This window comes from Carcharodon carcharias, chromosome 24 (assembly GCF_017639515.1).
Source record: "Carcharodon carcharias isolate sCarCar2 chromosome 24, sCarCar2.pri, whole genome shotgun sequence".
Lineage (NCBI taxonomy): Eukaryota > Metazoa > Chordata > Chondrichthyes > Lamniformes > Lamnidae > Carcharodon > Carcharodon carcharias.
The window spans coordinates 7,960,880-7,984,740 of NC_054490.1; the positions used below are offsets into that span (position 1 = coordinate 7,960,880).

Genomic DNA, 23,861 nt, shown 5'->3' on the forward strand with positions numbered 1-23,861 from the left:
CGCTCCCACGGGGAGAGTGTGGGACTCGCTCCCACGGGGAGAGTGTGGGACTCGCTCCCACGGGGAGAGTGTGGGACTCGCTCCCACGGGGAGAGTGTGGGACTCGCTCCCACGGGGAGAGTGTGGGACTCGCTCCCACGGGGAGAGTGTGGGACTCGCTCCCACGGGGAGAGTGTGGGACTCGCTCCCATGGGGGAGAATGTGGGACTCGCTCCCACGGGGAGAGTGTGGGACTCGCTCCCACGGGGAGAGTGTGGGACTCGCTCCCACGGGGAGAGTGTGGGACTCGCTCCCACGGGGAGAGTGTGGGACTCGCTCCCATGGGGGAGAATGGGGGACTCGCTCCCACGGGGAGCGGGGAGAGTGTGGGACTCGCTCCCGTGGGGAGTGTCCGAGGGGAATCGCATCGAAGGGTTGATGGGGGGGAAGCTGGATAAACACACGAGGGAGAGAGAGGAACAGAGGGATGTGTTGGAGGGGGTGAGGGAGGTGGGCGAGAATGGGAGGGGGTCAAGGGGCACCTGCCCCGGCAGAGATGGATCAGATGGGCTGACGGACCTGTTGGGAATGGTGTCCAGTTCCATTGTCGACATATTCTGCTTCTCACCTCCCGGTGTTTCTGGCTCCTTCTCTTCCACAGCGTCGGTCCCATTTCGCAAGAGTGTATTCTCCGCCATTTTCCTCTGGACCCTCGTTACCATGGGAATGACCCAGCTCCGCCTGATATTCTACATGGGGAGCATGAACAAGATGCTGGAGTTCATCGTAACACACGGAATGAGTGAGTGTCCGCTTCTCGAGCGCTCCCAGGGCAGGTACAGCACAGGTTAGATACAGTGTAGATCTCCCTCTACATTACCCTGACAGTGTGTGACCCCCACTTTACACCCAGTGTCAGTCTCCCTGAGAGAGAGAGAGGAGACTGAGAGACACCATTCAGTGTACAGATATCTCCCTGAGAGAGAGGGGACTGAGAGACACCAGTCAGTGTACAGATATCTCCCTGAGAGAGAGGGGACTGAGAGACACCAGTCAGTGTACAGATATCTCCCGGAGAGAGAGGGGACTGAGAGACACCAGTCAGTGTACAGATATCTCCCTGAGAGAGAGGGGACTGAGAGACACCAGTCAGTGTACAGATATCTCCCTGAGAGAGAGGGGGGACTGAGAGACACCAGTCAGTGTACAGATATTTCCCTGAGAGAGTGGGACTGAGAGACACCAGTCAGTGTACAGATATCTCCCTGAGATAGAGAGGGACTGAGAGACACCAGTCAGTGTACAGATATCTCCCTGAGAGAGAGAGGGGACTGAGAGACACCAGTCAGTGTACAGATATCTCCCTGAGAGAGAGGGGACTGAGAGACACCAGTCAGTGTACAGATATCTCCCTGAGAGAGAGAGGGGACTGAGAGACAGCAGTCATTGTACAGATATCTCCCTGAGAGAGGGGACTGAGAGACACCAGTCAACGTACAGATATCTCCCTGAGAGAGAGAGGGGACTGAGAGACACCAGTCAGTGTACAGATATCTCCCTGAGAGAGAGAGAGGACTGAGAGACACCAGTCAGTGTTCAGATATCTCCCTGAGAGAGAGAGAGGACTGAGAGACACCAGTCAGTGTTCAGATATCTCACTGAGAGAGAGAGGGACTGAGAGACACCAGTCAGTGTACAGATATCTCCCTGAGAGAGAGGGGACTGAGTGACACCAGTCAGTGTACAGATATCTCCCTGAGAGAGAAGGGACTGAGAGACACCAGTCAGTGTACAGATATCTCCCTGAGAGAGAGAGGGACTGAGAGACACCAGTCAGTGTACAGATATCTCCCTGAGAGAGAGGGGACTGAGAGACACCAGTCAGTGTACAGATATCTCCCTGAGAGAGAGAGGGGACTGAGAGACACCAGTCAGTGTACAGATATCTCCCTGAGAGAGAGGGGACTGAGAGACAGCAGTCAGTGTACAGATATCTCCCTGAGAGAGAGTGTGACTGAGAGACACCAGTCAGTGTACAGATATCTCCCTGAGAGAGAGAGGGGACTGAGAGACACCAGTCAGTGTACAAATATCTCCCTGAGAGAGAGAGGGACTGAGAGACACCAGTCAGTGTACAGATATCTCCCTGAGAGAGAGAGGGACTGAGAGACACCAGTCAATGTACAGATATCTCTCTGAGAGAGAGTGAACAGACACCTGATGAATGTCACCTAATGCTGATGATTTATTTTTCAGGAAATGACGATTTACTTCATGAAGCAGAGGACATCGGTAAGTGAGACTGTTTTGCAGTGCAGCGAGTGGCAGACATCATGAAGAGACATCTCTTCGCTTCATGTTCCAGGGTATGGGAAGACTGGTGTCTGCCTAGATGCAGTGGGTAACTTTCCTCTGCACTCCAGGCAGAAGATCGGGGGTTCAAATTCACTCCCCTTCATCCTAACCACTGTCCAGCCCAGAGATTGGAGGCCTATAATCCAGTTACACACTACCTGCCAGTACTGAGGGAGTGCTGCACTGTCGCAGGGTCAGTACTGAGGGAGCGCTGCACTGTCGGAGGATCAGTACTGAGGGAGCGCCGCACTGTGAGAGGGTCAGTACTGAGGGAGTGCTGCACTGTCGCAGGGTCAGTACTGAGGGAGCGCTGCACTGTCAGAGGGTCAGTACTGATGGAGTGCCGCACTGTCAGAGGTTCAGTGCTGAGAGAGTGCCGCACTGTCGGAGGGTCAGTACTGAGGGAGTGCCGCACTGTCGGAGTGTCAGTACTGAGGGAGTGCCGCACTGTCGGAGGTCAGTACTGAGGGAGTGCCGCACTGTCAGAGGGTCAGTACTGAGGGAGTGCCGAACTGTTGGAGGGTCAGTACTGAGGGAGTGCCGCACTGTCGGAGGGTCAGTACTGAGGGAGTGCCGCACTGTTGGAGGGTCAGTAATGAGGGAGTGCCGCACTGTCGGAGGGTCAGTACTGAGGGAGCGCCGCACTCTCAGAGGGTCAGTACTGAGGGAGTGCCGCACTGTCGGAGGGTCAGTACTGAGGGAGTGCTGCACTGTCAGAGGTTCAGTGCTGAGAGAGTGCCGCACTGTCGGAGGGTCAGTACTGAGGGAGCGTCGCACTGTCGGAGGGTCAGTACTGAGGGAGCACCGCACTGTTACAGGGTCAGTACTGAGGGAGCACCGCACTGTCGGAGGGTCAGTACTGAGGGAGTGCCGCACTGTCGGAGGGTCAGTACTGAGGGAGTGCCACACTGTCAGAGGGTCAGTACTGAGGGAGCGCTGCACTGTCAGAGGGTCAGCACTGAGGGAGTGCCGCACTGTCGCAGGGTCAGTGCTGAGGGAGCGCCGCACTGTCGGAGGCTCAGTACTGAGGGAGAGCCGCACTGTCAGAGGGTCAGTACTGAGGGAGTGCTGCACTGTCAGAGGGTCAGTACTGAGGGAGCGCCGCACTGTCGGAGGGTCAGTACTGAGGGAGTGCCGCACTGTCAGAGGGTCAGTACTGAGGGAGTGCTGCTGTTGACCGTCAGCTGCTTGCCCCTGGCTGTTGCTGGTGGCCTGTCCCTTTAAGGCAGCTGAGCCCCTGCATTTCCCCACTGCAGCCACCAGAGGGTGGTTCAGCCTTTCCCTCGCGGCCTCTGGAGTCATCTGGTGGCCAAGGCCTGCTACTGCGGGTCAGGATGGTCCTGAGGCCAAAACAGTGAGAAAAGTCAAGGCTCAGGCTTCATCTTGGGCTCATGTCAAGTGCACCGGCCTACATTGGCTGTCCGGCATCCTTAATAAGTTGACGTGTGCGATCGCAGGCGAATTCATTTCCCTTTCTCTGCCTCTCCCTTCAGTGAATTTCTATTCGTCCATATTTGGGATCCTCCAGCTGCTGTGCCTTTTCACCTCCCCCCTGATTGGCTACATCATGGACTGGCGCCTGAAGGAATGTGTGGAGACGTCAGAGAAGTCGGTCAGGTGAGAGGTTGTGGGAGGGGGGGGAACAGGTGAGGCCATTCAGCCCCCCTCCTCGAGCCTGTTACACAGGGACAGGAGGAGGCCCCATTCAGCCCCTCGCTGAACATCAGTAGAGATACAGTCAGTAACACAGGGTGCTGGGGGGAGAGGGTTACTGAGTGACAGTGTGAGGGAGCTGGATTAACATCAGTACAGATACAGTCAGTAACACAGGGCGCTGGGGGGAGAGGGTTTACTGAGTGACAGTGTGAGGGAGCTGGATTAACATCAGTACAGATACAGTCAGTAACACAGGGTGCTGGGGGAGAGGGGTTACTGAGTGACAGTGTGAGGGAGCTGGATTAACATCAGTAGAGATACAGTCAGTAACACAGGGTGCTGGGGGAGAGGGGTTACTGAGTGACAGTGTGAGGAAGCTGGATTAACATCAGTACAGATACAGTCAGTAACACAGGGCGCTGGGGGGAGAGGGGTTACTGAGTGACAGTGTGAGGGAGCTGGATTAACATCAGAGATACAGTCAGTAACACAGGGCGCTGGGGAGAGAGGGGTTACTGAGTGACAGTGTAGGAGAGCACGATTAACATCAGTAGAGATACAGTCAGTAACACTGGGCACTGGGGAGAGAGGGGTTACTGAGTGACAGTGTAGGAGAGCACGATTAACATCAGTAGAGGTACAGTCAGTAACACAAGGTGCTGGGGGGAGAGGGGTTACTGAGTGACAGTGTAGGAGAGCACGATTAACATCAGTAGAGATACAGTCAGTAACATAGGGTGCTGGGGGAGAGGGGTTACTGAGTGACAGTGTGAGGGAGCTGGATTAACATCAGTAGAGATACAGTCAGTAACACAGGGCGCTGGGGGGAGAGGGGTTACTGAGTGACAGTGTGAGGGAGCTGGATTAACATCAGAGATACAGTCAGTAACACAGGGCGCTGGGGAGAGAGGGGTTACTGAGTGACAGTGTAGGAGAGCACGATTAACATCAGTAGAGGTACAGTCAGTAACACTGGGCACTGGGGAGAGAGGGGTTACTGAGTGACAGTGTAGGAGAGCACGATTAACATCAGTAGAGGTACAGTCAGTAACACAAGGTGCTGGGGGGAGAGGGGTTACTGAGTGACAGTGTAGGAGAGCACGATTAACATCAGTAGAGATACAGTCAGTAACACAGGGTGCTGGGGGAGTGGGGTTACTGAGTGACAGTGTGAGGGAGCTGGATTAACATCAGTAGAGATACAGTCAGTAACACAGGGCGCTGGGGGGAGAGGGGTTACTGAGTGACAGTGTGAGGGAGCTGGATTAACATCAGTAGAGATACAGTCAGTAACACAAGGTGCTGGGGGGAGAGGGGTTACTGAGTGACAGTGTAGGAGAGCACGATTAACATCAGTAAAGATACAGTCAATAACACAGGGCCCTGGGGGGACAGGGGTTACTGAGTGACAATGTGAGGGAGCTGGATTAACATCAGTAGAGATACAGTCAGTAACACAGGGCGCTGGGAGGAGAGGGGTTACTGAGTGACAGTGTGAGGGAGCTGGATTAACATCAGTAGAGATACAGTCAGTAACACAGGACGCTGGGGGGAGAGGGGTTACTGAGTGACAGTGTGAGGGAGCTGGATTAACATCAGTACAGATACAGTCAGTAACACGGGGTGCTGGGGGGAGAGGGGTTACTGAGTGACAGTGTAGGAGAGCACGATTAACATCAGTAAAGATACAGTCAGTAACACAGGGTGCTGGGGGGAGAGGGGTTACTGAGTGACAGTGTAGGAGAGCATGATTAACATCAGTAGAGATACAGTCAGTAGCACAGGGCCCTGGGGGGAGAGGGGTTACTGAGTGACAGTGTGAGGGAGCTGGATTAACATCAGTACAGATACAGTCAGTAACACGGGGTGCTGGGGGGAGAGGGGTTACTGAGTGACAGTGTAGGAGAGCACGATTAACATCAGTAAAGATACAGTCAGTAACACAGGGTGCTGGGGGGAGAGGGGTTACTGAGTGACAGTGTAGGAGAGCATGATTAACATCAGTAGAGATACAGTCAGTAGCACAGGGCCCTGGGGGGAGAGGGGTTACTGAGTGACAGTGTGAGGGAGCTGGATTAACATCAGAGATACAGTCAGTAACACAGGGCGCTGGGGAGAGAGGGGTTACTGAGTGACAGTGTAGGAGAGCACGATTAACATCAGTAGAGGTACAGTCAGTAACACTGGGCACTGGGGAGAGAGGGGTTACTGAGTGACAGTGTAGGAGAGCACGATTAACATCAGTAGAGGTACAGTCAGTAACACAAGGTGCTGGGGGGAGAGGGGTTACTGAGTGACAGTGTAGGAGAGCACGATTAACATCAGTAGAGATACAGTCAGTAACATAGGGTGCTGGGGGAGAGGGGTTACTGAGTGACAGTGTGAGGGAGCTGGATTAACATCAGTAGAGATACAGTCAGTAACACAGGGCGCTGGGGGGAGAGGGGTTACTGAGTGACAGTGTGAGGGAGCTGGATTAACATCAGTAGAGATACAGTCAGTAACACAAGGTGCTGGGGGGAGAGGGGTTACTGAGTGACAGTGTAGGAGAGCACGATTAACATCAGTAAAGATACAGTCAATAACACAGGGCCCTGGGGGGACAGGGGTTACTGAGTGACAGTGTGAGGGAGCTGGATTAACATCAGTAGAGATACAGTCAGTAACACAGGACGCTGGGGGGAGAGGGGTTACTGAGTGACAGTGTGAGGGAGCTGGATTAACATCAGTACAGATACAGTCAGTAACACGGGGTGCTGGGGGGAGAGGGGTTACTGAGTGACAGTGTAGGAGAGCACGATTAACATCAGTAAAGATACAGTCAGTAACACAGGGTGCTGGGGGGAGAGGGGTTACTGAGTGACAGTGTAGGAGAGCATGATTAACATCAGTAGAGATAGTCAGTAGCACAGGGCCCTGGGGGGAGAGGGGTTACTGAGTGACAGTGTGAGGGAGCTGGATTAACATCAGTACAGATACAGTCAGTAACACAGGGTGCTGGGGGAGAGGGGTTACTGAGTGACAGTGTGAGGGAGCTGGATTAACATCAGTAGAGATACAGTCAGTAACACAGGGCGCTGGGGGAGAGGGGTTACTGAGTGACAGTGTGAGGGAGCTGGATTAACATCAGTAGAGATACAGTCAGTAACACAGGGCGCTGGGGGGAGAGGGGTTACTGAGTGACAGTGTGAGGGAGCTGGATTAACATCAGAGATACAGTCAGTAACACAAGGTGCTGGGGGGAGAAGGGTTACTGAGTGACAGTGTGAGGGAGCTGGATTAACATCAGTAGAGGTACAGTCAGTAACACAGGGCGCTGGGGGGAGAGGGGTTACTGAGTGACAGTGTGAGGGAGCTGGATTAACATCAGTAGAGGTACAGTCAGTAACACAGGACGCTGGGGGCAGAGGGGTTACTGAGTGACAGTGTAGGAGAGCACGATTAAAATCAGTAAAGATACAGTCAGTAACACAGGGTGCTGGGGGGAGAGGGGTTACTGAGTGACAGTGTAGGAGAGCATGATTAACATCAGTAGAGATACAGTCAGTAGCACAGGGCCCTGGGGGGAGAGGGGTTACTGAGTGACAGTGTGAGGGAGCTGGATTAACATCAGTACAGATACAGTCAGTAACACAGGGTGCTGGGGGAGAGGGGTTACTGAGTGACAGTGTGAGGGAGCTGGATTAACATCAGTAGAGATACAGTCAGTAACACAGGGCGCTGGGGGAGAGGGGTTACTGAGTGACAGTGTGAGGGAGCTGGATTAACATCAGTAGAGATACAGTCAGTAACACAGGGCGCTGGGGGGAGAGGGGTTACTGAGTGACAGTGTGAGGGAGCTGGATTAACATCAGAGATACAGTCAGTAACACAAGGTGCTGGGGGGAGAAGGGTTACTGAGTGACAGTGTGAGGGAGCTGGATTAACATCAGTAGAGGTACAGTCAGTAACACAGGGCGCTGGGGGCAGAGGGGTTACTGAGTGACAGTGAGAGGGAGCTGGATTAACATCAGTAGAGATACAGTCAGTAACACAGGGTGCTGGGGGCAGAGGGGTTACTGAGTGACAGTGAGAGGGAGCTGGATTAACATTACTCGCGATACAGTCAATAACACAGGGCCCTGGGGGGAGAGGGGTTACTGAGTTACAGTGTGAGGGAGCTGGATTAACATCAGTAGAGGTACAGTCAGTAACACAGGACGCTGGGGGCAGAGGGGTTACTGAGTGACAGTGAGAGGGAGCTGGATTAACATCAGTAGAGATACAGTCAGTAACACAGGGTGCTGGGGGCAGAGGGGTTACTGAGTGACAGTGAGAGGGAGCTGGATTAACATTACTCGCGATACAGTCAATAACACAGGGCCCTGGGGGGAGAGGGGTTACTGAGTGACAATGTGAGGGAGCTGGATTAACATCAGTAGAGATACAGTCAGTAACACAGGGCGCTGGGAGGAGAGGGGTTACTGAGTGACAGTGTGAGGGAGCTGGATTAACATCAGAGATACAGTCAGTAACACAAGGTGCTGGGGAGAGAGGGGTTACTGAGTGACAGTGTAGGAGAGCACGATTAACATCAGTAAAGATACAGTCAGTAACACAGGGTGCTGGGGGGAGAGGGGTTACTGAGTGACAGTGTAGGAGAGCACGATTAACATCAGTAGAGATACAGTCAGTAGCACAGGGCCCTGGGGGGAGAGGGGTTACTGAGTGACAGTGTGAGGGAGCTGGATTAGCATCAGTAGAGATACAGTCAGTAACACAGGGTGCTGGGGGCAGAGGGGTTACTGAGTGACAGTGAGAGGGAGCTGGATTAACATTACTCGCGATACAGTCAATAACACAGGGCCCTGGGGGGAGAGGGGTTACTGAATGACAATGTGAGGGAGCTGGATTAACATCAGTAGAGATACAGTCAGTAACACAGGGCGCTGGGAGGAGAGGGGTTACTGAGTGACAGTGTGAGGGAGCTGGATTAACATCAGAGATACAGTCAGTAACACAAGGTGCTGGGGGGAGAGGGGTTACTGAGTGACAGTGTGAGGGAGCTGGATTAACATCAGAGATACAGTCAGTAACACAGGGTGCTGGGGGGAGAGGGGTTACTGAGTGACAGTGTAGGAGAGCACGGTTAACATCAGTAAAGATACAGTCAGTAACACAGGGTGCTGGGGGGTGAGGGGTTACTGAGTGACAGTGTAGGAGAGCACGATTAACATCAGTAGAGATACAGTCAGTAGCACAGGGCCCTGGGGGGAGAGGGGTTACTGCGTGACAGTGTGAGGGAGCTGGATTAACATCAGTAGAGATACAGTGAGTAACACAGGGCGCTGGGGGGAGAGGGGTTACTGAGTGACAGTGTGAGGGAGCTGGATTAACATCAGTACAGATACAGTCAATAACACAGGGCGCTGGGGGGAGAGGGGTTACTGAGTGACAGTGTGAGGGAGCTGGTTGTATGATGATCTCGGACAGTCTTGCCCTGGTATCATTCACTCCTCCCATTTGTTTACCTCAGTACAACAGTTGACTCTCCAGGAGCGAAGAGACCACGGGATAGAACAATCCAGAAGCTGAGCAATGCCATCAGAGCCTTTGTGTTGACAAACCTGCTGCTTGTACTGTTCGGTGTGACCTGTTTGATCAACATTCTGCCTCTCCAGGTAACTTCGTCCCCAGAGAGGTTCGAACTCATAGACAGACACCCCGTGTTTCATCTGCGATTCAGAGACCTGAAGTACATTCAGATTCTGTCACACTGTGAGATCTGCGATTCAGAGACCTGGAGTACATTCAGACTCTGTCACACTGTGAGATCTGCGATTCAGAGACCTGGAGTACATTCAGACTCTGTCACACTGTGAGATCTGCAATTCAGAGACCTGGAGTACATTCAGACTCTCTCACACTGTGAGATCTGCCATTCGGAGACTTGAAGTACATTCAGACTCTGTTACACTGTTAGATCTGGCATTCAGAGACCAGGAGTCCATTCAGACTCTGTTACCCTGTGAGATCTCAGATTCGGAGAACAGAAGCCCGTTTATACGCGCACACACTGGCCGAGAGACAGGCAGACGTACAGGCAAACACATCCGCAGACTGACAGAGACCGACGCAGGGGGCCGGATGTCGGAGACTCACGCCAAAGGGACAGAGTGACTTGGACGCGGGCAGGGACTGGCTCTCGCACTGGCACAGACGCAGGGCGGTTTCACGCGCGAGGCCACCGACACCGGCACGTGCGCTCGAAATGACTGACGCATGTGAGGCGACCAAAGGATGCAAGCTTGCCCGCCGCCCCCCCCCCCCTCCACCCCCGCAACACGCCAGAGGAGAGACCTCCCCCCTCGGTCAGTGCGACAGTCTGCCAGCGCTGGCCCTCGGAGGCTAAACTCCCTCTGTTTGGTGAAAGCCGCGGTGTTCTCCCCTGTCTCCTGGGCTCAAGTGCGAATCCATCAACCCGACAGAAACAGAGTTCGCCAAGGCATTTACCTCCGCCGTTTGCGGGAGCTTGCTGTGTACAAATTGGTTTCGATTCCCCTAAACTGGGAGCAGCAGACCCATTTCGATCAAGTCCTTGATTTGGGTCCTGGTGAGGTGGCGAAAGGCTTCGGGGCCAACAGGGAATTATTTCTGAAGCTGAGCGACGGAACCACAGCGCCACCTCAGGCGGGATGGTGCAGTTGGACTTGTGACCTGTTTACATAGGAATTCTCCCGGTGTAAACTCCTCGGTGCAGGTTTACAATTAGAAATCCAGGTCCCTATCGGTCAGGGACTGGCGACACGCTGCTCAACCTGACACTGTTCTCCTGCTCTTCCTTGCTTTACAGTACCTCACGTTTATCTTTCACACGGTGGTCCGCGGATTCATCCACTCTGCCTGTGGTGGTCTCTACGCTGTGGTGTAAGTGTCGCTGATCCCGTTTGGTGAGCTGGAAAACCGGCAGCCTGCTTCAAGCATGCGGAAGCAGGCTGCCCTGGGTGTAAACGGGGAGAGGGGGTTAATCCCCCCCCCTCCGATAGGGGAACAAGCTGCCCAGTGTGTGTGTGTGTGTGTGTGTGTGTGTGTGTTTGTGTGTAAATGGGGAGAGGGTGGGTGAGGGGGTTAATCCCCCCTCCGATAGGAGAACAGGCTGCCCGGTGCGTGTGTGTGTGTGTGTGTGTGTGTGTGTGTGTGTGTGTAAATGGGGTGAGGGGGTTAATCCGCCTCCGATAGGGGGACAGACTGCCCGGTGTGTGTGTGTGTGTGTGTGTGTGTGTGTGTGTAAATGGGGTGAGGGGGTTAATCCACCTCCGATAGGGGGACAGACTGCCCGGTGTGTGTGTGTGTGTGTGTGTGTGTGTGTGTAAATGGGGTGAGGGGGTTAATCCACCTCCGATAGGGGGACAGACTGCCCGGTGTGTGTGTGTGTGTGTGTGTGTAAATGGGGTGAGGGGGTTAATCCACCTCCGATAGGGGGACAGACTGCCCGGTGTGTGTGTGTGTGTGTGTGTGTGTGTGTGTGTAAATGGGGTGAGGGGGTTAATCCACCTCCGATAGGGGGACAGACTGCCCGGTGTGTGTGTGTGTGTGTGTGTGTGTGTGTGTGTGTAAATGGGGTGAGGGGGTTAATCCGCCTCCGATAGGGGGACAGACTGCCCGGTGTGTGTGTGTGTGTGTGTGTGTGTGTGTGTAAATGGGGTGAGGGGGTTAACCCCTCCTCCGATAGGGGGGATGAACAGCCCCTGGGCCTGACTGTAGATGGGGAGATGAGTTCAGGGGGGTCTCGCCTGTAGTTCTGGAACTCTCGCCTGTGACGTTGCTGTGTTCTCCGCAGGTATCCCACCAATCATTTTGGATCGCTGATTGGTCTACAGTCGCTGGTCAGCGCGGTTTTTGCTCTCCTCCAGCAGCTTCTCTTCATGGCCATGTTGGGGCCCCTCAGGGGTGACCCCTTCTGGGTAAGTGAGCAGAGGGGTCCTGAGGCAAGGTGGGGGGGGGCGCGGGGGGGAGGTGGGGTAAAGTAACAGGGTGGTCACTTCCCCAGCCCCTCCCTCGAGCTGAGGCTGGTGCGCCCTTAGACAACCCCCTGTGGCCCTGCGGTGCATCGGCAGCTGTTCGACTCGGGAGGGCTTCACTCAGGCCGCTGCACGGTTGATGGGGGAGTGACGGACCGGGGCTGACCTTTCACCCGCTCCGACGGCCATGGGACACACGGAGGTCCCGAGACGCGCTTGACCATCCGCCCTCCCCCCCCCCACCAACCCCCCCCACCCCCCACCTCATCCTCGGTCAAGCTGCCGCTCCTGTGGTCACGGTCATCGAGGAGCTGAATGATCCTCCGACGCTCCCATATCCAGACTCGCTCCGAGTGCCCTTTATTCACCACCCCCCACCCCCCTCTCCGTGCTCGCTGACCCTCCAGCCCCCCTACACCCCTCCCTATCTCTGTAACCTCTTCCAGCCCCTACACCCCTCCCTATCTCTGTAACCTTCTCCAGCCCCTACACCCCTCCCTATCTCTGTAACCTCCTCCAGCCCCTACACCCCTCCCTATCTCTGTAACCTTCTCCAGCCCCTACACCCCTCCCTATCTCTGTAACCTCCTCCAGCCCCTACACCCCTCCCTATCTCTGTAACCTCCTCCAACCCCTACAACCCTCCCTATCTCTGTAACCTCCTCCAGCCCCTACAACCCTCCCTATCTCTGTAACCTCCTCCAGCCCCTACAACCCTCCCTATCTCTGTAACCTCCTTCAGCCCCCACAAACCTACCTATCTCTGTAACCTCCTCCAGCCCCTACACCCCTCCCTATCTCTGTAACCTCCTCCAAACCCTGCACCCCTCCCTATCTCTGTAACCTCCTCCAGCCTCTACAACCCTCCATATCTCTGTAACATCCTCCAGCCCCTACACCCCTCCCTATCTCTGTAACCTCCTCCAGCCCCTACACCCCTCCCTATTTCTGTAACCTCCTCCAGCCCCTACACCCCTCCCTATCTCTGTAAACTCCTCCAGCCCCTACAACCCTCCCTATCTCTGTAAACTCCTCCAGCCCCTACAACCCTCCCTATCTCTGTAAACTCCTCCAGCACCTAAAAACCTCCCTATCTCTGTAACCTCCTCCAGCCTCTACACCCCTCCCTATCTCTGTAACCTCCTCCAAACCCTGCACCCCTCCCTATCTCTGTAACCTCCTCCAGCCCCTACACCCCTCCCTATCTCTGTAACCTCCTCCAGCACCTACACCCCTCCCTATCTCTGTAACTAACTCCAGCCCCTACAACCCTCCCTATCTCTGTAACCTCCTCCAGCCCCTACACCCCTCCCTATCTCTGTAACCTCCTCCAGCCCCTACACCCCTCCCTATCTCTGTAACCTCCTCCAGCGCCTACACCCCTCCCTATCTCTGTAACCTCCTCCAAACCCTGCACCACTCCCTATCTCTGTAACCTCCTTCAGCCCCCACAACCCTCCCTATCTCTGTAACCTCCTCCAAAACCTACACCCCTCCCTATCTCTGTAACCTCCTCCAGCCCCTACACCCCTCCCTATCTCTGTAACCTCCTTCAGCCCCCACAACCCTCCCTATCTCTGTAACCTCCTCCAGCCTCTACACCCCTCCCTATCTCTGTAACCTCCTCCAAACCCTGCACCCCTCCCTATCTCTGTAACCTCCTCCAGCCCCTACACCCCTCCCTATCTCTGTAACCTCCTCCAGCCCCTACACCCCTCCCTATCTCTGTAACCTCCTCCAGCGCCTACAACCCTCCCTATCTCTGTAACCTCCTCCAAACCCTGCACCACTCCCTATCTCTGTAACCTCCTTCAGCCCCCACAACCCTCCCTATCTCTGTAACCTCCTCCAAAACCTACACCCCTCCCTATCTCTGTAACCTCCTCCAGCCCCTACACCCCTCCCTATCTCTGTAACCTCCTTCAGCCCCCACAACCCTCCCTATCTCTGTAACCTCCTCCAGCCCCTACACCCCTCCCTATCTCTGTAACCTCCTCCAGCGCCTACAACCCTCCCTATCTCTGTAACCTCCTCCAAACCCTGCACCACTCCCTATCTCTGTAACCTCCTCCAGCCTCTACACCTCTCCCTATCTCTGTAACCTCCTCCAGCCCCTACACCCCTCCCTATCTCTGTAACCTCCACCAGCCCCTACAGCCCTCCCTATATCTGTAACCCCCTCCAGCCCCTACACCCCTCCCTATCTCTCTAAGCTCCTCCAATCCCCACAACCCTCCCTATCTCTGTAACCTCCTCCAGCCTCTACACCCCTCCCTATCTCTGTAACCTCCTCCAAACCCTGCACCCCTCCCTATCTCTGTAACCTCCTCCAGCCCCTACACCCCTCCCTATCTCTGTAACCTCCTCCAGCCCCTACACCCCTCCCTATCTCTGTAACCTCCTCCAGCGCCTACAACCCTCCCTATCTCTGTAACCTCCTCCAAACCCTGCACCACTCCCTATCTCTGTAACCTCCTTCAGCCCCCACAACCCTCCCTATCTCTGTAACCTCCTCCAAAACCTACACCCCTCCCTATCTCTGTAACCTCCTCCAGCCCCTACACCCCTCCCTATCTCTGTAACCTCCTTCAGCCCCCACAACCCTCCCTATCTCTGTAACCTCCTCCAGCCCCTACACCCCTCCCTATCTCTGTAACCTCCTCCAGCGCCTACAACCCTCCCTATCTCTGTAACCTCCTCCAAACCCTGCACCACTCCCTATCTCTGTAACCTCCTCCAGCCTCTACACCTCTCCCTATCTCTGTAACCTCCTCCAGCCCCTACACCCCTCCCTATCTCTGTAACCTCCACCAGCCCCTACAGCCCTCCCTATATCTGTAAACTCCTCCAGCCCCTACAACCCTCCCTATCTCTGTAACCTCCTCCAGCCCCTACAACCCTCCCTATCTCTGTAACCTCCTCCAGCCCCTACAACCCTCCCTATCTCTGTAACCTCCTCCAGCCCCTACAACCCTCCCTATCTCTGTAACCTCCTCCAAACCCTGCACCCCTCCCTATCTCTGTAACCTCCTCCAAACCCTGCACCCCTCCCTATCTCTGTAACCTCCTCCAAACCCTACACCCCTCCCTATCTCTGTAACCTCCTCCAGCCCCTACAACCCTCCCTATCTCTGTAACCTCCTCCAGCCCCTACAACCCTCCCTATCTCTGTAACCTCCTCCAGCCCCTACAACCCTCCCTATCTCTGTAACCTCCTCCAAACCCTGCACCCCTCCCTATCTCTGTAACCTCCTCCAAACCCTGCACCCTTCCCTATCTCTGTAACCTCCTCCAGCCCCTACACCCCTCCCTATCTCTGTAACCTCCTCCAGCCCCTACACCCCTCCCTATCTCTGTAAGCTCCTCCAGCACTCCCTATCTCTGTAACCTCCTCCAGCCCCTACACCCCTCCCTATTTCTGTAACCTCCTCCAGCCCCTACACCCCTCCCTATCTCTGTAAACTCCTCCAGCCCCTACAACCCTCCCTATCTCTGTAAACTCCTCCAGCCCCTACAACCCTCCCTATCTCTGTAAACTCCTCCAGCACCTAAAAACCTCCCTATCTCTGTAACCTCCTCCAGCCTCTACACCCCTCCCTATCTCTGTAACCTCCTCCAAACCCTGCACCCCTCCCTATCTCTGTAACCTCCTCCAGCCCCTACACCCCTCCCTATCTCTGTAACCTCCTCCAGCACCTACACCCCTCCCTATCTCTGTAACTAACTCCAGCCCCTACAACCCTCCCTATCTCTGTAACCTCCTCCAGCCCCTACACCCCTCCCTATCTCTGTAACCTCCTCCAGCCCCTACACCCCTCCCTATCTCTGTAACCTCCTCCAGCGCCTACAACCCTCCCTATCTCTGTAACCTCCTCCAAACCCTGCACCACTCCCTATCTCTGTAACCTCCTTCAGCCCCCACAACCCTCCCTATCTCTGTAACCTCCTCCAAAACCTACACCCCTCCCTATCTCTGTAACCTCCTCCAGCCCCTACACCCCTCCCTATCTCTGTAACCTCCTTCAGCCCCCACAACCCTCCCTATCTCTGTAACCTCCTCCAGCCTCTACACCCCTCCCTATCTCTGTAACCTCCTCCAAACCCTGCACCCCTCCCTATCTCTGTAACCTCCTCCAGCCCCTACACCCCTCCCTATCTCTGTAACCTCCTCCAGCCCCTACACCCCTCCCTATCTCTGTAACCTCCTCCAGCGCCTACAACCCTCCCTATCTCTGTAACCTCCTCCAAACCCTGCACCACTCCCTATCTCTGTAACCTCCTTCAGCCCCCACAACCCTCCCTATCTCTGTAACCTCCTCCAAAACCTACACCCCTCCCTATCTCTGTAACCTCCTCCAGCCCCTACACCCCTCCCTATCTCTGTAACCTCCTTCAGCCCCCACAACCCTCCCTATCTCTGTAACCTCCTCCAGCCCCTACACCCCTCCCTATCTCTGTAACCTCCTCCAGCGCCTACAACCCTCCCTATCTCTGTAACCTCCTCCAAACCCTGCACCACTCCCTATCTCTGTAACCTCCTCCAGCCTCTACACCTCTCCCTATCTCTGTAACCTCCTCCAGCCCCTACAGCCCTCCCTATATCTGTAAACTCCTCCAGCCCCTACACCCCTCCCTATCTCTCTAAGCTCCTCCAATCCCTACAACCCTCCCTATCTCCTACATCCCCAACAACCTCCTCCAGCCCCTATAACTCACCTTGTCTCTGTAATCTCTTCCGGCTCCTACAACCCTCCCGATCTCTGGAACCTCCTTCAGCCGCTACAACCTCCTCCAGCCCCTACAAACCTCCCTATCTCTGTAACATCCTCCAGCCCCTACACCCCTCCCTATCTCTGTAACCTCCTCCAAACCCTGCACCACTCCCTATCTCTGTAACCTCCTCCAGCCCCTACACCCCTCCCTATCTCTGTAACATCCTCCAGCCCCTACAACCCTCCCTATCTCTGTAACCTCCTCCAAACCCTGCACCACTCCCTATCTCTGTAACCTCCTTCAGCCCCCACACCCCTCCCTATCTCTGTAACCTCCTCCAGCCCCTACACCCCTCCCTATCTCTGTAACCTCCTTCAGCCCCCACAACCCTCCCTATCTCTGTAACCTCCTCCAGCGCCTACAACCCTCCCTATCTCTGTAACCTCCTCCAAAACCTACACCCCTCCCTATCTCTGTAACCTCCTCCAGCGCCTACAACCCTCCCTATCTCTGTAACCTCCTCCAAACCCTGCACCCCTCCCTATCTCTGTAACCTCCACCAGCCCCTACACCCCTCCCTATATCTGTAAACTCCTCCAGCCCCTACAACCCTCCCTATCTCTCTAAGCTCCTCCAATCCCTACTACCCTCCCTATCTCCTACATCCCCAACAACCTCCTCCAGCCCCTATAACTCACCTTGTCTCTGTAATCTCTTCCTGCTCCTACAACCCTCCCTATCTCTGTAACCTCCTCCAGCCCCTACACCCCTCCCTATCTCTGTAACCTCCTCCAGCCCCTACAACCCTCCCTATCTCTGTAACCTCCTCCAGCCCCTACACCCCTCCCTATCTCTGTAACCTCCTCCAGCCCCTACAACCCTCCCTATGTCTGTAACCCTCCTATGCCCCACCAAGATCTCTGCGCTCCTCGAATTCCGGCCTCTTGAGTATCACCCGATTCCCATCGCTCCGCCATTGGCGGCTGTTCCTTCAGCCGCCTGGGGTCCCTGAGCTCTGGAATTCCCTCCCTAAACCTCGCCGCCCCTTTCCCTCTCTCTCTCTCACACTCTCCCCTTTTTACGGTGCTCCTTAAACCTTCCACAGTTGACAGGGGTTTTGGACCGCTCCCCTAATGCCTCGTTGCACGGCTGGGCGTTGGCTTATGCTCCTGCCCGGGTGCCTGGGCCTGTTTCACCGGGATTAAGGCGCTACTTGAATTCCGGGCCGCTGCTGCGCTGGAGTTGACCCCCCTCTCTCTCTCTCTTGCTTGGCCCCTTCCAGGTGAACATTGGCCTGCTGATCCTGTCCGCCACGGGCTTCCTCTTGCCCGGCTACCTGTGGTACCACCGTCGGAACATCCTGAAGGACCGGGCGTCAGCGGGCCGAGGGCCGGAAGTCCCGGCCGAGGGGACGGAGCCGTCAGACGGGCCCTCTGCCGGCAAGCTGGCCCCCGAGGCCTCCCACAACGGCCTGCTCCCTAGCAACGAGTCCTCGGCCTAGTCCTGGCAGGAAGGCCTGCCCGTCCTTCCTTCTCTCTCTCTCTCTCTCTCTCTCTGTCTCGCTCCCTCCCTCATCCTCATTGAACCCCGAAACTCTGCATGACCACCCCACCCCCCCACCCCAACCACCCCCACCTTTTGTTTTCCCGTTAGCCATCAAACAAACCTTTCCCCACCTTCCCCCCGCAAACACCTCCACCCCGGCCCACGCGAGCAACGTGCGTGTAAGCGAACACGCATTGGAGGAACCACGATACCTCCTGCTTGGTTGGGGGTTGCGGGGGGTGGGGGAGGGGTTAGAGGAGGTGAAGGGGGAGGACATGAATGGTCTAATTTTGCTGTTCTTTTGTAAATAGGCCCCACCACCACACGTCCTTCCTGGTTTTCTTCCAGTGGGCCCTTTCCCGCACCCTTTATTTTTATATTTTAAAGCGAGCATGGATGCTCCGTCACGATATTTTTATTGATTACCCTACACACGTGTATATATATATTTTCTCCTCGCCAACGACGGTGACGTTGAGGATTTGCGCGAACGCGCCATTCCTCTCTCTCTCTCTCTCTCTCTCTCTCTCTATCTCTCTCTCACCGATCCCCGTTACCCAAGTCTCCCAATCTGAGGCCTGATCCCTTTCGGCTGGGGAAAGTTACTTATTCTGCCCCCCCAGGCGGAGGGTCTTGCGATGTGGGCTTGAACCTCGCTGAAGAGACAGAGAGAGAGAGAGAGCGAGCGAGAGAGAGAGAGAGAGAGAGAGAGGGAGAGGGAGAGAGAGAGAGAGAGGGAGAGAGCGAGCGAGAGAGAGAGAGAGAGAGGGAGAGAGAGAGAGAGAGAGAGAGAGAGAGGGAGAGAGAGAGAGAGAGAGAGAAGGTGGGGGGGTGGGGGTGGCGTTGCCAAAGCTGGAGGAGTCTGCGGACTCCGTCGGGGCAAAGACGCAAGAATGCCGGATTTCGAACCATTCGACAACGATTTATACCGCCGGGGAGGAGCGGGTGCCGATGGGCTGGCGAGTCGAGGCGAGTCGGCTCTTTGACTGGCCAGGGCGGAGGGGGTGAGGGCGCCGAGCGACAGCGTGGTAGTGGGGGGGGGGGGGGGGGGGGGGGGTGGTGGGGGTGGGGGGGAAGGGGGTGGGCGGGTGGGCGAAGGGGGTGGGTGGGGCTGTAGGCACCCCCGAGCTTTGTACGAGGTGGCGGCCCAGCCCACGGCGAGCGGGGTTCTCCCCCCACCCCCCACCACCCCCGCCCGCCCTGACGAGCAGCGAGGCCACCCTCCGGCTCCGCCGGCCTCGCGGTTGACCGGCGCCAGCGCGGCTCCCGGACGCGGCGGGGTCTCACGTTCCGGCCATTGGCGCCGACGGGATCGGTCAGGCCTGCCCCTCCCCACCCACCCACCCCCCCCCACCCCACCACTCCTTTAGCTCTTCGGGTTCGGCTGTGCCGCAGACCACAGGCCTCGCGCAACCCCAAACGCGAGGCCTCGCCGCAATCTGCGATCGGGACAGCACCCGCTGAACAACCCAGAGTGCGCCGGACGACGACGCTGACCACCGGGTCCAGAGCGTCACGGGGAGCTTGTTCGTTTAAGGTCACGCGCGAGAAACGACGTGTGTTCACGCTCGGGGGGGAGGGCGGTGGGCGGCGGTGGGGTCAGGTGGGGGAGGGTGAACCCCTTTCTGTGGAAACAAAGACTCGAGCCTTTTGCTTTTTAATCAAGCAGAGCCACAGGAAGGTCACGGCGCAGAGAGAGAGAGAGATAGAGAGAGAGGGGGGCCATTCAGCCCATCTTGTCTGTGCCGGCCGGAAATAAAGAGAGGAACTAGTCGCTCATTTTAATCCCGCTTCCCAAGCCCCTGGTCCCTATCCTGGCCGGTTCCAGCGCTCCAGATGCAGGTCCGGGTACCGTTTAAGCGAGTTGAGTGTTTCAGCCTTGAACCACCAACTCAGGCTGCGAATTCCAGACACCCACCAGCACCCCCCCCCCCAAACCCCCGCCGGTCATTGGCCCCTCGGCTAGAGAAAACTAGTCTTTCCCTGCCCACCCTATCTAGGCCCCCCTTGTCGTTTTGCACCCCTCATTTAGCTCCTCCTCAAGTTCTAAGGAAAGCAGCCCCAGCCTATCCCACCTCCCCTCGTTCGCTGCAGTTTTCCAGCCCTGCCGACATTCTTGTAAATCTCCTCTGCCCCCTCTCTCTCTCTCCCTCTCTCCCTCTCTCTCTCCAGGTCAATGACGTCCTTCATGTGATGTAGAGACCAGAAACCCCCCCCCCCCACCGCACAAAATTCTAGCTCTGGCCCGTAAAGACCGTAAGCTGGCGGGAGTGGGAGTGGTCCATTCGGCCCATCGAGTTCTGCTCCGCCATTCAATGAGATCATGGCTGATCTGATAATCCTCAACTCCACTATCCTGCCTCCTCCCCATAACTCTCGATTCCCTGACTGATTAATAATCTCTCTCTATCTCAGCCTTGAGTATACTCAATGACCCAGCCTCTACAGCTCTCTGCGGTAAAGAATTCCACACATTCACTACCCTCTGAGAGAAGAAATTCCTCCTCATCTCTCTCTTAAATGGGTGACCCCTTACTCTGAGATTATGCCCTCTGGTCCTAGACTCTCCCACAAGGGGAAACAACCTCTCAGTATCTACCCTGTCCAGTCGCCCACCACCCCCCCCCCGCTAATAATCTCACGTGTTTCAATAAGGTCGCCTCTCATTCGTCTAAGCCATCGTCACACCCCTGCTTTTGGACTCAATACCCGGCCCAATGACAGGGCAGCAATTCCGGACGCTCGCCCGCCCACCTTGCCCTGTCACCTTCCGGGCCCTGCGGACATGCAATCCGAGGCCTCGCGCATCCGCATCCCCTCTCGACAACCCTCCGCCCTTACCGAGCGCCAACCACCACCCACCCCCACCCCCCCACTTCCCCCCCACTTCCCCCACTTCCCCCACACCAACCCCCGACCTTTCCCTTTGTTTTGGCCTCTGCAAACGCGTCACCCGGGCAGCTCCGGCTCCGATCGGCGGCCATCCCTCCCGCCGCGCGACTGGTGCTCACCCTCCGAAATTTGGCAGTTCTTGTGTTTGTCCTGGCGACCTTCGGCCGTACGCGTCGGCTTGGAGTGGGATCGACGTTCCGTGTGCGCCAAGCGACTTAACGTTGACGTGACTCGTTGGGGTGGAGGTGGGGGTGTTGGCGTTGTGTGTGGTGGGGGGGGGCGGGGGGGTGGGGTGGGATTGGGCCTCTGAAAGGGAAGATTACCTCAAGCTCATCAGAAGACTTCCATGACTTGCCCCCCTCTCCTCTATTGAGCAGAGGTTAACTGACGCTTTGAAACTTGTTTTGTTGGGGGGGGCGGGGGGGGGTGGGGTTGTGGGGCGGGGGATTGGGTTGGGGAGAAGGGGAGGGGAGGGGACAGCTGCCAGCCAGTGGCGGCCATCTTGTCTGGGGCAATTGCACTACAGTAGGCTTCACCAAATAGGAATGCTTTCCCAGAGTGTGTGCGCGCGTGTGGAGTCTGGGATCAGGAGAATGGGTCTTAATTCTTCCGGTTAAATGTCCTGGACTCAGTTGTGTGTGTGTGTGTAGGTGGGGGCAGGCGAGAGGGGTGGGGGTGGTGGGGGGGGAGGGTATTTAAATTTAATTTGATAAATACGGGGAAATAAAATGCGACTCTCAGGAACCATGTGACCACCGGGTGGTGGTAAGACAAAAAGGGAAACAACACCCCACCCCCCACCCCATCTGGGTCACCAATGTCCCTTGAAGGGAGTGTAATCTGCCATGCTTACCCGGTCTGGCCTACACGTGACTCCCAGACCCCACAGCCATGCGGCTGCCTCTTAACTGCCCCCTGAAATGGCCCTAGCGAGGGGCTTTGGGAAACTGTGGGGCCGTCCCAGTTTCTCACCCTACCCCCCCAAACCCCCCCCCACCCCCCCGGTCTCCGGGGTAGCTACAGGCTCAAAAAGCTGCCGGTGTGTATGGGAGTCTGAACAGGCTCCTGGTCTCAGGTCACAGGCGTAATTCATCTCAACAGTCAATCCATTCCAAACAGGCAATCCAGGGTTTCGGTGGGGGTGGTTTATAAGTAGAATAACAGATACCCGGGAGTGAGATACAGACTGGAATCTAATCGAGGGGTTCGGGGTGGTTTATACATAGAATAACAGATACCCGGGAGTGAGTTACAGACTGGAATCTAATCGAGGGGTTCGGGAGGTTTATATATAGAATAACAGATACCCGGGAGTGAGTTACAGACTGGAAACTAATCGAGGGGTTTGGGGTGGTTTATACATAGAATAACAGATACCCGGGAGTGAGTTACAGACTGGAATCTAATCGAGGGGTTCAGGGTGGTTTATTTATGGAATAACAAATATCCGGGAGTGAGTTACTGACTGGAATCTAATGCAGTGTTCGGGGGTTTATGTATAGAATAACAGATACCTGGGAATGAATTACAGGCTAGAATCTCATCGAGGGGTTCGAGGGGTTTATATATAGAATAACAGATACCCGGGAGTGAGTTACAGACTGGAATCTAATCGAGGGTTTCAGGAGTTTATATATAGAATAATAGATACTCCGGGGTGAGTTACAGACTGGAATCTAATCGAGGGTTTCAGGAGTTTATATATAGAATAATAGATACTCGGGAGTGAGTTACAGACTGGAATCTAATCGAGGGGTTCGGGTTGGTTTTTATATAGAATAACAGATACCTGGGAGTGAGTTACAGACTGGAATCTAATCAAGGCGTTCGGGGGGGTTTTTATATAGAATAACAGATACCCGGGAGTGAGTTACAGACTGGAATCTAATCGAGGGGTTCGGGGTGGTTTATATATAGAATAACAGATACCCGGGAGTGAGTTACAGACTGGAATCTAATCGAGGGGTTCGGGGTGGTTTATATATAGAATAACAGATACCCGGGAGTGAGTTACAGACTGGAATCTAATCGATGGTTTCGGGTTGGTTTTATATTGAATAACAGATACCCAGTAGTCAGTTACAGACTGGAATCTAATCGAGGGGTTCAGGGTATATATGTATATAGAATAACAGATATCTGGGAGTGTTTGACACACTGGAATCTACTGTATATATTCGTGAATGATAATTAAGTACTTAAAAAGTCATTGTTGTTTCTGTAGCAATCGCTAAGTTAGAGAGAGAGGGGAAATCAGCCAGGGTTCCTGCTCCTGATCACTGACCAGTGATCCCTGGGTTAGAGAGAGAGGGGAAATCAGCCAGGGTTCCTGCTCCTGATCACTGTCCAGTGATCCCTGGGTTAGAGAGAGAGGGGAAATCAGCCAGGGTTCCTGCTCCTGATCACTGTCCAGTGATCCCTGGGTTAGAGAGAGAGGGGAAATCAGCCAGGGTTCCTGCTCCTGATCACTGTCCAGTGATCCCTGGGTTAGAGAGAGAGGGGAAATCAGCCAGGGTTCCTGCTCCCGATCACTGTCCAGTGATCCCTGGGTTAGAGAGAGAGAGAGGGGAAATCAGCCAGGGTTCCTGCTCCTGATCACTGTCCAGTGATCCCTGGGTTAGAGAGAGGGGAAATCAGCCAGGGTTCCTGCTCCTGATCACTGTCCAGTGATCCCTGGGTTAGAGAGAGAGAGGGGGGATATCAGCCAGGGTTCCTGCTGCT

At 55.4% G+C, this 23,861-nt stretch overlaps 1 protein-coding gene across 1 annotated transcript; it reads left to right on the forward strand.

Moving 5' to 3' along the window:
• Positions 1-567: 567 nt before the first annotated feature.
• On the forward strand, positions 568-18,320 carry LOC121269333 (large neutral amino acids transporter small subunit 3-like). Its single transcript, XM_041173884.1, has 7 exons — positions 568-781; positions 2,236-2,271; positions 3,828-3,951; positions 9,506-9,650; positions 10,823-10,896; positions 11,810-11,933; positions 17,986-18,320. The coding sequence occupies exons 1-7, from the start codon at positions 568-570 to the stop codon at positions 18,202-18,204; spliced, it is 936 nt and encodes a 311-aa protein (XP_041029818.1). The 3' UTR covers positions 18,205-18,320.
• The last annotated feature ends 5,541 nt before the right edge of the window (positions 18,321-23,861 follow it).